This window comes from Bubalus kerabau, chromosome 21 (assembly GCF_029407905.1).
Source record: "Bubalus kerabau isolate K-KA32 ecotype Philippines breed swamp buffalo chromosome 21, PCC_UOA_SB_1v2, whole genome shotgun sequence".
In the NCBI taxonomy this organism is placed as follows: domain Eukaryota; kingdom Metazoa; phylum Chordata; class Mammalia; order Artiodactyla; family Bovidae; genus Bubalus; species Bubalus kerabau.
The window spans coordinates 48,751,582-48,764,202 of NC_073644.1; the positions used below are offsets into that span (position 1 = coordinate 48,751,582).

At 40.7% G+C, this 12,621-nt stretch overlaps 1 protein-coding gene across 2 annotated transcripts in view; it reads right to left on the minus strand.

The window, feature by feature from the left end:
* Positions 1–12,621, minus strand: part of EPG5 (ectopic P-granules 5 autophagy tethering factor) — a 127,564-nt gene that overhangs the window by 12,662 nt on the left and 102,281 nt on the right. For both annotated transcript variants that reach the window (XM_055559455.1, XM_055559454.1), the window contains exons 36-39: positions 8,461–8,636; positions 6,142–6,327; positions 5,449–5,658; positions 4,619–4,763 (exon numbers count right to left, since the gene is read on the minus strand). In XM_055559455.1, coding sequence (XP_055415430.1) covers positions 4,619–4,763; positions 5,449–5,658; positions 6,142–6,327; positions 8,461–8,636 — 717 coding nt within the window. The remainder of the gene's footprint in view (positions 1–4,618; positions 4,764–5,448; positions 5,659–6,141; positions 6,328–8,460; positions 8,637–12,621) is intronic.

Below are 12,621 nucleotides of genomic sequence, written 5' to 3' on the forward strand. Positions count from 1 at the left end.
ATGTAAAACAGAGAGCCATGGGAATTTGCTGTCTGATGCAGGAAACCCAAAGCCAGTGCTCTGTGACAACCTGAATAGGTGAGGTGGCATGGAGAGGGAGGTGGAAGGGAGGTTCAAGAGGGAGGGGACATATGCATACCTATGGCTGATTCATATTGACATATGGCAGAAACCATCACAATACTGTGAAGTAATTATCCTCCAATTAAAAATAAAGTATTTAAAAATAAAAATGGTTGCACCCACTTACTCTGTACTCAGCAGTATATGAGAGTTATACTGATACACATCCTCACCAACACTTAGTATTGAAACCTTTTCAATTTTATCTATTCTCGTGGGTGTGACAGAGCATATCATCAAGTTTTTTTTTTTTCCATCAAGTTCTTAATTTACATCTCCTTGAATATTAACAAGGTTTAGCATGTTTTCACATGTTTATTGGTTATTTGAATATTCTCTTTTGTAACATGTCAATTTAAGGGTCTCGTTCATTTTTTTTATACTGGGTGGTCTGCTTCTTCCTTATTGTATTCACTGTGACAATCATAGTCATCTTTAACGTAATTACTGATGTGCATGCTGTGCTAAGTCGTGTCCAATTCTTTGTTACCCTATGGACTGTGGCCCATCAGGCTTCTCTGTCCACGGTATTCTCCAAGCAAGAATACTGAAGTAGGTTGCCCTGCCCTCCTCCAGGCACAGAACCCCATCTCTATGTCTCCTGCACTGGCAGGTGGGTTCTTTACCACTGGAGCCACCTGGGAAGCCCATCTTACTTACTGTGCGTACATGCTAAGTCGCTTCAGTCGTGTCTGACTCTGTGACCCTATGGAGCACAGCCAATCAGATTCCTCTGCCAACGGATTCTCTAGGCATGAATACTGAAGTGAATTGCCATACCCTCTTCCAGAGGATCTTCCCGACCCAGGGATCAAACCCATATCTCTTATGCCTCTCAGATTGGCAGGCGGCTTCTTTACCACTAGTGCTACCTGGGAAGCCCATCTTAATTACTATATGCTTCCAATTTGTTCCTCCTATTCTACACTCCTTTTGTTCTCTTTTATTTCTTTTCTTTTAAGGGATTATTTCTTGTTATTCTACTTTTTCTTTAGTTTGGAAGTTAAACATTCATTTTAAATTAAATAACATTTTCGAAGTGGTTATCATACAAATTATATCATGTATTCTTGAAAGTCTGAGGTTAACTGGCTCCCAGACGATGTTAACTCCTATCATCTTCTCAACTGTTGCCATGATACAACAAATCACTAATTAATCTACATGATGTCAGATTTCATTTAGATTTGCCCTTTATATTTATCAGTTTCATTGTTCATTCTTAGTCTCCTATTTATCTTCTCTTTATTATCTCCTTTCTAAATAGATTTTGATTATATTTTATGGTTCTTTTTATAATATCTTAAGCTCAATGTTTAATTAATTTTTAATGTTCTTTCTTAAAATCAGTTCTAAATATTTTAAGTTTCCATTATTATTGTTGCTTTGGCCATCAGTTACTTAAAAGTTTTCCTCTTCATTTCCAATGTACATTTTTTTCCCCTCTTGGTTATATTTTGTTACTGACTTTTAAGTTCATTGCATTGTGGTTAGAATATGTAATCTGTTTGATACCAGTCCTTTAGAACTGATTAAGACATGTTTTGGGGCTTCCCAGGTGGCACAGTGGTAAAGAATCTGCCTGCCAATGTTGGAGATGTGGGTTTGATACCTGAGCCAGGAAGATTCCTTGGAGGAGGAAATGGCAACCCGCTCCAGTTATTCAAAATTTCATGAACAGAAGAGCCTGGTGGGCTACACTCCATGGGGTTGCAAAGAGTTGGACATGACTGAGTGACTGAGCATGCACGGAAGACATACTTTAATCCTAGTAATGGGTCAAGTTTAACTGTTCAGTGTGAGACTGATACAGTGTGCATTCTGCACTTACAGGGTATATCATTCTCCACATACTCACTACATCCATCTGTGCTATACAGACATCCTACAGTCTAACTGATTCTGTCTACGTGACCTATCAGTTACTGTCAGATGTGTCAAAATCTCTATGAGCGAATGACATTTTTCTTCCTAGCTCTGTCAATTTTCACCTTATGCATTTTCTTCCCAGTGACTTGAATTTCCAGTGACTCTCTTCATTTCTTTTTTAATAATTTTACTTTTATTTATTTATTTTTGGGTGTGCTGGGTCTTTACTGCTGTGCAGGCCTTTCTTTAATCACAGCAAGCAGGGGCTACTCTCTACTTTCAAAGCCCAAACTTCTCATTGTGGCGGCTTTTCCTGTTGCGTAGCACGGGCTCTAGGGCATGCGGGCTTCAGCACTTGTGGCAGGTGGGCTTCAGGGCTCCTGGGCTTTAGAGAACAGGCTCAGTAGTTCTGGCACAAGGGAATAGTTGTTCTGTGGCATGTGGGATCTTCCCAGATCAGAGATCGAACCCATGTCACCTGCATTGGCAGGTGGATTCTTTACCACTGAGCCACCAGGAAAGCCCTCTTATTTCTAAAAATGTTTTTTTTCTTGTTTATGTATGTATGTATTCTTCATGCAACTTCAGGGTGGGAGAACACACTGAAGATCATTTGGCTTTGTAATGCTTTCTGCCTTACAGTCCTATCTATCTCATATTGATACAACACCATCAGTTTTCTATTTTAATCTGCCTAACGTGATTGCCTTGTAGAAATCTTTCTATACCCTATGATGTAGATATACTTATGAATAGCTTAAAACTAGATGCTGTTGATTATTAATGCAATCTGACAATCTCTGTCTTTTAACTTGACCATCTGTCCATTTATATTTACCAATATATCAATTTGTCCCACCCTCTCCTTTCCTCCGGAGAAGGCAATGGCACCCCACTCCAGTACTCTTGCCTGGAAAATCCCATGGATGGAGGAGCCTGGTAGGCTGCAGTCCATGGGGTCGCTAAGAGTCGGACACGACTGAGCAACTTCACTTTCACTTTTCACTTCCATGCATTGGAGAAGGAAAAGGCAACCCACTCCAGTGCTCTTGCCTGGAGAATCCCAGGGATGGGGGAGCCTGGTGGGCTGTCGTCTATGGGGTCGCACAGAGTCGGACATGACTGAAGTGACTTAGCATAGCATAGCTCCTTTCCTCACTGTGTCCAAAGACTATTCTCCACATGCTTCTTGCCTTCATTGGATTGAACGTATTTTGGTCAATCCTTTTTATCTCTTTCTACTGACTCAGAAATTACATATTTTATTTCTTTCTTTTGGTGAACTGCTTAGAATTTTATAATTCATATTCTATCGAGACACACATTTAACCAATTTCTTGACCCCCTCAAACAGTATTAAAACCTTAGAATGCTTTTAACTCAACTCCCTTCTTAACTTATATATATTTGTGGTTATATAATTTAATTCTAGCTTTTGCTTTTTAAATCCCTAAATGATTAACTGTAGGTTTATATCAGCAGTTTAGTTTATATTTACCCATATTTCATTACTTTCTCTGCTTATTTTCCCTCTTGAAATTCAAGCCTTTCACTTGTGACCACTCCACTTTTACCTAAAGAACATGCTCTAGTTAATACTTCCTTTAGTGATGTCCACTGGCACAAACACTCTCAGGCTTCAAGGAAAACACCTTTATTTCATCCTTCTCCTTGAAAGCTGGCTGCTCTCGTTGTACATCCCAGGGTACCAGTCATCTCCTCACAACACACTGAAGGTGCTGCTGCACCGTCTTGCAGTCTCCACTGACGCCACTGAGAAGCCAGCTGTCTGTGTAAATGTTTTTCTTTTTTCACCGGTGCTTCTGGAGTCTCATTACAGTATGTACAGGTGTTCTATTTACCTTGCTTGGGATTTGCTGGGTTTAACGAACCTGAGGATTGCTGTCTTCCTTTCTCAGAGCAGGTTCATTTCTAATTCATCCTTACCCTGAGGATGCTGTCCTATGTGGTTCTACGTGGGAGCTCCTTTCAAGGCTCCCAGCCTAGGCAGGGCCTGGGCTTTATAGCCTCCCCTAATCCAAAGAAGGTCAGTAAAAGCCTGCATGCTAAAAGGCAGCCTCAGCACTCCATCTATTTTCATGGGCTCCTCCTTTCACTTACTTTCTAACTTCTGAGATTTTCTGCCAACTTGTCAATACATTTAATTTTTGGTTTCTTAAAAACATTTTATTTATCCAGCATTCCAAGCTGTTTTTAGCAGGAGAGGCAGTCAGGATGTCCAGTTTACCAAACTGCTGGGAATATAAGTTCTCATATAAAGTTTCCTTACAAGCCTACAGGTGATTCTGAAATGCCCTCCAAGTTCAGGGCTAAACATCCAGGAAGGCTGCTCACTGGACAGTCTCCGGTTATCTCTTAATCACCATGGTGACTTGTCTAACTCGGCCCTCAGTCCACTTAACGTCCCAGCAGCACCTGACAGTGTCTCCCCCTCCCTCAAGTCCTTACAATTCAGGCCCCTGTGCTGAGATGACAAGTGTCCAGCCATCAGCTTCTCTGCAAACAGAATGACGGTGTCCTGACCATCATCCTGATCTCAAAATGTCTTACACACAGCAGGAAACCATTTACTGGGTGAATACAGGACTTCTCCAAAGTCACTTACCAGGTGGGTTAAAAACGATGATATCATCCAAGAGCTTAGACATTTCCTGTTCAAGGACTGCTAAGGTGATTTTTCCATTTTGTTCCAGGGAGCTGAGGAACTGAACCATCTGATGAGTGAAGGCTCGGCATTTTGGAACTGCATCCTGACAATAAAAAAACGATCATTCAAATAAGTTCATGCCAACAGTGTTAAGTGAATATTCCCTGGGAGCACAGCACTGCACTGACTGCCTCAGCAGGGAGTGGAGCGGACACAGCAGGCAGCCACGTGAGCAAAGGCATGTCTAAGGGCCCCGTGTGGGAACAGAAGTCTTTCATAACACTCAGACTAGAACCCACATTCTCCCAAAGCCCAGGAGCGGTTTTTACTGCGTTAATAACATTAACCATACACTAAGTACTTGCCAGGAACTTTTCCAATAATTTTATGTTCACTGCTGAATCTTCAGAACACATTAAAGGTAAGGTATTATTTTCAGTTCAGGTGAGAAAGCCAAAGAATGACAGTGAATAGGGGATATGAGTTTGCAGACCTGAAACTCATGTTCATTATTTGCTGCTATTCTGTTGACAATGACACTCAGATCAGCAAACCAATGGCCACTGCTGTCCCTTAATCCTTTTCACCTCTTGTTAGCATGTGGCACTGCTAGCAAGTAAAGGCTTACTAGAAGAAATAAATGAAACTAAAAGACCCAAGCAGCCAAAATGATATATACATCCCTCAGCTTTTTCTACTGAGTCACTGCAGGGTTCAAGACAGTCAGCGGCACTAACACGACCAGCCCTGAAGAACACTCTGCCTTCCACAGCACGCACTTAACTTACAAGATGCTTCTGGCTGTCAGTAGGAACAGAAAGGCCTGCAGACACTTTCAAGAGCTTCACAATTAATTCAGCAGAAGATTCCTTTGCCAGGATGATAGACGGCTGGTAATGGCTGCTGAAATAACCCAGCACACTCTGATATGACACAATATCCACAAGATGCCATGACAGTGAGCTTGTCTGTCCAAGCAGAGTAAGTAGAGGAGAATCCTAAAAATGAAAACACACATTCCTTTAGTTCCAGCACTCCCATTTTGCCAGAAATATGTCTTTACTGAGTCTATGGAGTGACCACTAACATTGCATATTATGAGCATAGAAGAGTTAAGACATCAGATTGCTCAAGGCAGAAGTACTCATGAAAGTAATAACTGAAGTCTTGGCAAAACACATTAATGTTAAGATTTGAAAATATTTAGAATCCAGTTTTCAAAGAAACTCTATGATCTTGTGGTAGAACAGCAATTAATGAGATATAAAATAAAACTGATTTTAATACTATAACTTGGTATGGTTCCCTTAGACTATGAACTGTCTGTGAAAACCAGGCAGCTAGTTGAAGGCGCATCCCATAGGCCATGCATCTATTCAAACCGAAAGAGGCACTGGGGAAACGGAAAAGCAGCAGCTTCATACAGAGTGAGGATCTCAGGAACTCGCCAAGACTTGATCACAGGCTCTCTAAAAACTTACTGTTTGGTCCACCAATTGATCTTCCTTTCCCAATAAAATCATCATGAAAAGGAGGCAGACAACCATGCCCCGGGTCTCTGGGCGGGGACTGGGACTCCAGGCATCAGAGAGCACGCTGACCCAGTTGACTTCACAGAGAACAGACCCCAAAAACAAGAAGCAGCTCTTGGGGCTTCCTCGCTCCACCTAAAAGGAAACAATGCTTTTAGCTATCTATGTATCTTGAAAATGTATATACATCAATGTTTACTAAATTATATCTTTTAAATTACACTTTCTCCCCAGATTATAAAAATTATTTATAACTCTATCCCCTACTCCAGAGATTTAGACTTAATATTTATTTTTCCTCCCATGTTCGATGCGTGGAACATCTTTCAGCTTGTTTGGAGTTCATTATTTACTCCACTAAGTCTTAACAGGAGAGGAATGATCTTTCCTAGCTGCAGGCAGGGTGACAAACCTCTGCCACAGTTAGTCACCGGCGCTCAAGGGAGCCTACTGCAGTCCTCAGATATGTGGGCAAGACCAAGGTGATATATCTACCAGTCATTTCTGCCCAAAGGTGAACGACAGAACCACCTGGAGGACCTGTCTGGGGGGTGGGGAGGGGGTGGGTGTATCCACAGAATTCTTAATGTCCTATATCTGGAGTTAACAAGTTCCCAGGTGGTACTGATGTTGCTGGTCCTGGGACCATACCTCGAGACTATTATATTAGCACATGTAATTTTCATATGGCCTTTTTAGTATAATGTTACATTATAAGTACATCTCTGTATCATTAGTCTTCATAATTTTTGATGACTGCATAATGTTTAATTAAGTCCTATTTAAACTATTTTAGGGATGGGGGGCAAATGTATTATAAAGTATTACTATATAATCAATATCAAAGTTATCTCTTATGAGTCCATTTCAAGCCTGTTTAAAATAAAATATGTCTAGCTATAAATTTTTCCTTTTTTAAAAAGAAGATTAACAAGCTCAACTCCATTTGTAAAATCACAATCAATGGAATCTGATGATGATTCGTGTCTTCCAGTTATCATAATTATATCATGCTATTTACTCTTTCTCCCTTTTTCATCCTCCTTTATAATCTATTCTCTATCTTGACCCTCAACCCCCTCAAAACCATACTTTACTATGCCACCAGACTCATGGAACTAAAAGGTTCCCAGCTTCTGGGCAGGGCAGTCATCTATCCTCAGACTAAAGCTACTAGAGATACAAAGTCTATAGCAACCTTTTACGGACCATTCTATTTAATCTGTCATATAGCTAATGCTGCCCTCTTAAACGTTCTCTCACAGCTCTTTAAACAAAGGTTCAATTCTGTATTCATAATAATGATGAATATTTACGTAATGCCTGTCTCACATACTAAACCTAGCTATAAAATCATTTTTAACCTTGTATTTTACTAAGACAACTGTCCTCAGCTTTCCTTAGAGCTCAGCTACAGAGGTGTGGCTGACAAGAACACCACTGGAACACTAAAAGACTGCATTAGATTTTACTCAGTGTCATAAATAACTATGGGTCTGCAATAATTAAAGCACTTAAAGTGTCTCAACAATAAATGTGATATTAGGTTAACAATGAACACAAATGAACTGGTGACTATAAACAAATAAACTGAAATGATCATAAAAAGCTAAGACAGATTAAAGACTTTTTTAAAACAGAAGCTTAAGAACAGCAACAAAAATGCCCACTAGTATGTGACGCTCCTGTGCCTATTTCCTGTACCTACTGCTTCTCTCCAAAAACTCCCACACACTTCTTGGGACTTTTTCCAGGCCAGTCCAGGTCTTTATATGCCTATGATCCATTACTGGCTGCCACAGTAACACTTCTGTCACCTATAAGCTAATTATCCCTTACATAACTACTTAAAGAAACTAATGCTTAAGTATCGATTTACATTTTACTTCAATAGAAATTTAACAATAAAAAGTTTTAATGATACTATCGTAGAAAAACATGCATACGTGCATACACAGAAACACCAAGACTGAGTGTGATGAAGTCACTACACTATGTACTGCCGTGACAATATCATGAACATCAAGGGGACGACTGCGATACTACAGACAAAATCTTTCTGGGAGCTTTAAAAATGGTCCTGTAAATGCTGTCTTACTAACACAGTAAAATCATGTCCATAGGATGCTGCTTGACACAAGCACCATCCAGGTGATTAAGAATGCGAGCAGGGTCCACACCAGCACACACAGCAACTGGGCCGAAAACCCACAGTGAACAGGCTGCTCCCAAGACGCCAGGCTGTGGCATGGAAAGTAAAGGGCTTACCTTGAAGAAGGCCTCCATGAGCATCTGGTCAGGATGCAGGTCCCGCCACGGAAGTTTCTGGTAGGCACTGTGAAAAGCATACAGAATGAACTCTGGCATTTTGGGCGCTGTACACGCTTCACAGTAATGCATCAGGTGTAACCGAAGGGCTCCTTCATCACCAGGCAAGAGCTTATCTAAAATTGAAAAGGAAAATACAGCTGAATACCTTTGGGTTTATCTTTAAAACAAACAAAAAACTAACACAAACCACAAATTTGAACAAAAAGTCTAAAACCTAATGTTCTCAATAATTACCCAGTTTGAAAGATTTTCACCTACCAGAGAAAAAAGTGATGGTAGAGTAATAATGAAGAATGGTAATTTACTTACTTGGGTAACTGGAAGGAGAAGCTGGTATGTGGGAGATAGCAGAGGTGAGCAGTTTTTCCCTAAAACTTCTAAATATATGACTTTTTAACTCAAATACACCTCTACAAGCCCAACCAACTTTAGGCATCCCTTTGGTCTGTTGCCCTTAGCCATGGATTCAGTCTCATGCAATTGATCCATTCATTGGGCACCTTGGAGAAATCTAATGTACCTTGGAGAAATCTAATGTTCCTCAAAAGGAAATATTCCAAATAACTAAATCTCAACCCTCGGTGCAATAAAACTAGACTGTTAACCATCATTCTAGCAAGTCATTTGAAAATGAATCTCACACTCTTCTGCGACCTGATCACTTAGTATTAACCTCACAAGTATCAATTACTTTAGTGCCTTCAACAGCTAGTGGCAATGTAAGGGGCATTTAGCCTAGAACAAATTTTTTCATACTTTCTGGTTCTATGCACAGGAATGGAATTTAGTCAAAGAAGAGAGAGTTATACACAATGAGAGCAGTTTCCCAACACCGACTTGTGAAAAATGACCAATGAGCATCAACACATGTTACCAGTCAACTTATCACTAACATTCCCCTGCCCTCAATCCTAGTCCATATGAAACAGTAACATATGTTTTTAACAATCTTTTAAAACAGAGGTGAAGGGCAGCATTTGTTTAAATATGGACAGAAAAAAGATAGTTTTGTTTAAATAAGGATGGATATGTAGGAGAAGATGTCTAAGAGGTAATCTCTTAGGACCAGACAAGCTTCTCTAGTCCCAGCCCAGATGCAAATCAGTTCTGTGACCTCAGATGAATTCTTTTTGATTTTCAGGTCCTCATTTTTCTAATCAATAAAAGCAGAGAGCTGAATCAGACAATCTCACTAAAAGGCTATAATTTAATAATTCTTCATCTTGTTATGCACAGTTCTTCTGTTTCCTCTCTCTGAAGTGAGCTACCCTACAGCCATACCACCCTGAATGTGCCCAATCTTGTCTGAACTGAGCTACCAGTTCTTAATGTTAGCCAAGTACTTTCTTATTTCTAGGCCACTTTTTGATTTTCTATACACAAACCTGTGACAGTGCTTGCCCCTTTATACTAAGAAACTAAATAAATAGCCTCTGTGACAATAGTTTTATGCTCAAATATTTGTCGCACTACAAATATATCCTGTATGGTAAGAAGCAGCTAGAAGTCTGCCTTTCCAAAAAAAACAAAAAAGAGTACTGTTAGGATTTCATGTTACTCACTGAACCAATATTTATCAAGCGGACAGTGAGAATACAGCATTATCCTAATCTTAGGGGAATGAAAAGAAGAATGTTTCTATGCCTAGAGTTTATATCACAATTGGGGAGGGGTGAGGGAAAGAGAGATAAGATATGTAAAGGTCAATCAAAAATACTGGATGAGGTACATCTAGAGAATGGAGTATTACTCAGCACTAAAAAGAAGAAAGCTATCAAGTCATGAAAAAAATGGAGAAACCTAAGTGCACATTACTAAGCAAAAGAAGCCCATCTGGAAACCAACACTATGAATGATCCTATGGAGAAAGTAAAAGAAATCAGTGGTCTCCCAAGGCTAGTGGGGAAGGAGGGGTGACTAGGAGAGGACAGGATATTCAGGGCAGTGAAAATACTCTGTAGGATACTGTAATGGTGGATACACATCATTATACGTTTATCCAAACCCACAGAATGAACAACACCCAGCATGAGTCCTATGGACTTTGGATGATAACGTGTCAGTGTAGGTTCATCAAGGATAACAAATGTACCATTTGGATGGGGGATGGTGATAGTGGGGGAGCTGGAGGGGAGACTATGCACTCAGAGCAGGGAGCAAAGGGCATATGCAAACTCTGTACTTTCCACTCAGTTATGCTGGGAACCTAAAGCTATACTAAAAAACAATTTATATATATATATATGTATGTATTATTAGATGACAAATTTTACATATAACACATATTACTGCCATATATATTAACATATGTATTATTGCTATATTATATATACATACTATTATAATACATAATCTATCATCTGATGCTATTATATATAAAATATTGGATGCATGTGTGTGTGCATGCATGTTCAGCTGGGCCCAACTCTTTGCCAACCCATGGTCTGTAGCCCGCCAGGCTCCTCTGTTCACGGATTTTTCCTTGCAAGAACACTGGAGTGGGTTGCCATTTCCTTCTCCAAAATACTGGACGGCATACTGTTAACTCCAGGACTCAGTGCCACATAAACACACGGCAACCATGGAGGTGCACCACTCAGATCTCCCTTCAAACAGAACTCGCCACAGATCAGACTACAGCACTTCAGCACCTGAGTCAAGGCCATCCTCCTCCCTTGGAGCCCTCAGCCAACAACTGAGCACTGACCTGGTGCTTCCACCAAGGCTGGGCTCCTCAATAAAGAATCACTGCACTCCAACGCCCCATCTAGCTGGCCAAAACTTTCTCAGATCTCCCCTGCAGATTGAGACTCTGCCTTCCTACTCTCCTTTCACAGGTGTTATACCTGCACCAGAGGTGAAGGCTTTGCTTGTCTACCTCTATTCCTCTCCCTCTTATTTTCACAGGCATTACCCCCAACACCTCTTAGCATTCTGGCTCCATCATGGTGTCTGCTTCCCACAGATTTGAACTGCAACAATGTGCTATTAAGACTTAGAAACAGGAGAGAAATGTACCCACGTAAACATATATGCAGGAAAACACAAAGGGCCTGAGGCTTCACCCACGTAGTGGAATCAGCATAAGAAAAAAGTGGCAGTGGGAAGGTCCAAGGACGTTTAGGCGAACAGTGAGTAGAGCCACATGGTTGAATGGATGCTTCCAAAAAACCCATCCCGTAATACTGAAGTGCTCTGGGTCAGACACATTTGAATGCTGAGCTAAAACATTATTACACTTCAAAGTTTTCGAATAAGAATATAGTAGCATAGAAACAGAATTTTAGGAGAATCAATTTAGCGGATAGACCCTAGCAAATGAGCAGGAACAGAAATGAGAGGAAACAGAAGGCTACTGCAAGAATCTGGATTGGGTGGACTAATAGCCTCATAAGCCTCCTGATACAAAACATTTAGATATACTGAGTAAATACAACATCTCTGATAATGCATAGCGACATACATTCAGTGGAAGAAAAGAGGTCAGAAGCAGAAAGACTAGAAAAACAGAGCATCAAATTGATGATAAGGCAACACAGGATGAAATGGTGAGACAGCATCACCAACTCAATGGACATGAATTTGAGCAAACTCCAGGAGAGTGTGAAGGACAGGGAAGTCTGGTGTGCTGCAGTCCATGGGGTCCTAAAGAGTCTGACACAACTTAGCGACTACACAACAAAAGCCTCAGTTTCCCTGGGGCTGTTTATGTGGGATTTTCAGCCTCACAAGGAAACAGAAAACAAGATCTTCTAAGGACTACACCCTCACTGAAAGGGCAGATAAGGGTGGAGGGGAATGGATCTTCTCCACATTAGCTCAGAATGGGAGTCAGGGAGCCGAGAATGCTGATTGTGATAATTGAGTCTGGGGGTTGATTTCATGTGTCTGTACAGCAAGAAAAGCAAGGAGAACAAACCACGCAATCCTAAAGGAAATCAACCCTGAATATTCACTGGAAGGACTGATGCTGAAGCTGAAGTTCCAATACTTTGGCCACTTGATGCAAAGAACTGACTCAGTGGAAAAGACCATGATGCTGGGAAAGATTGAGGGCAAAAGGAGAAGGGGGCAGCAGAGGTTAAACAGCATCACTGA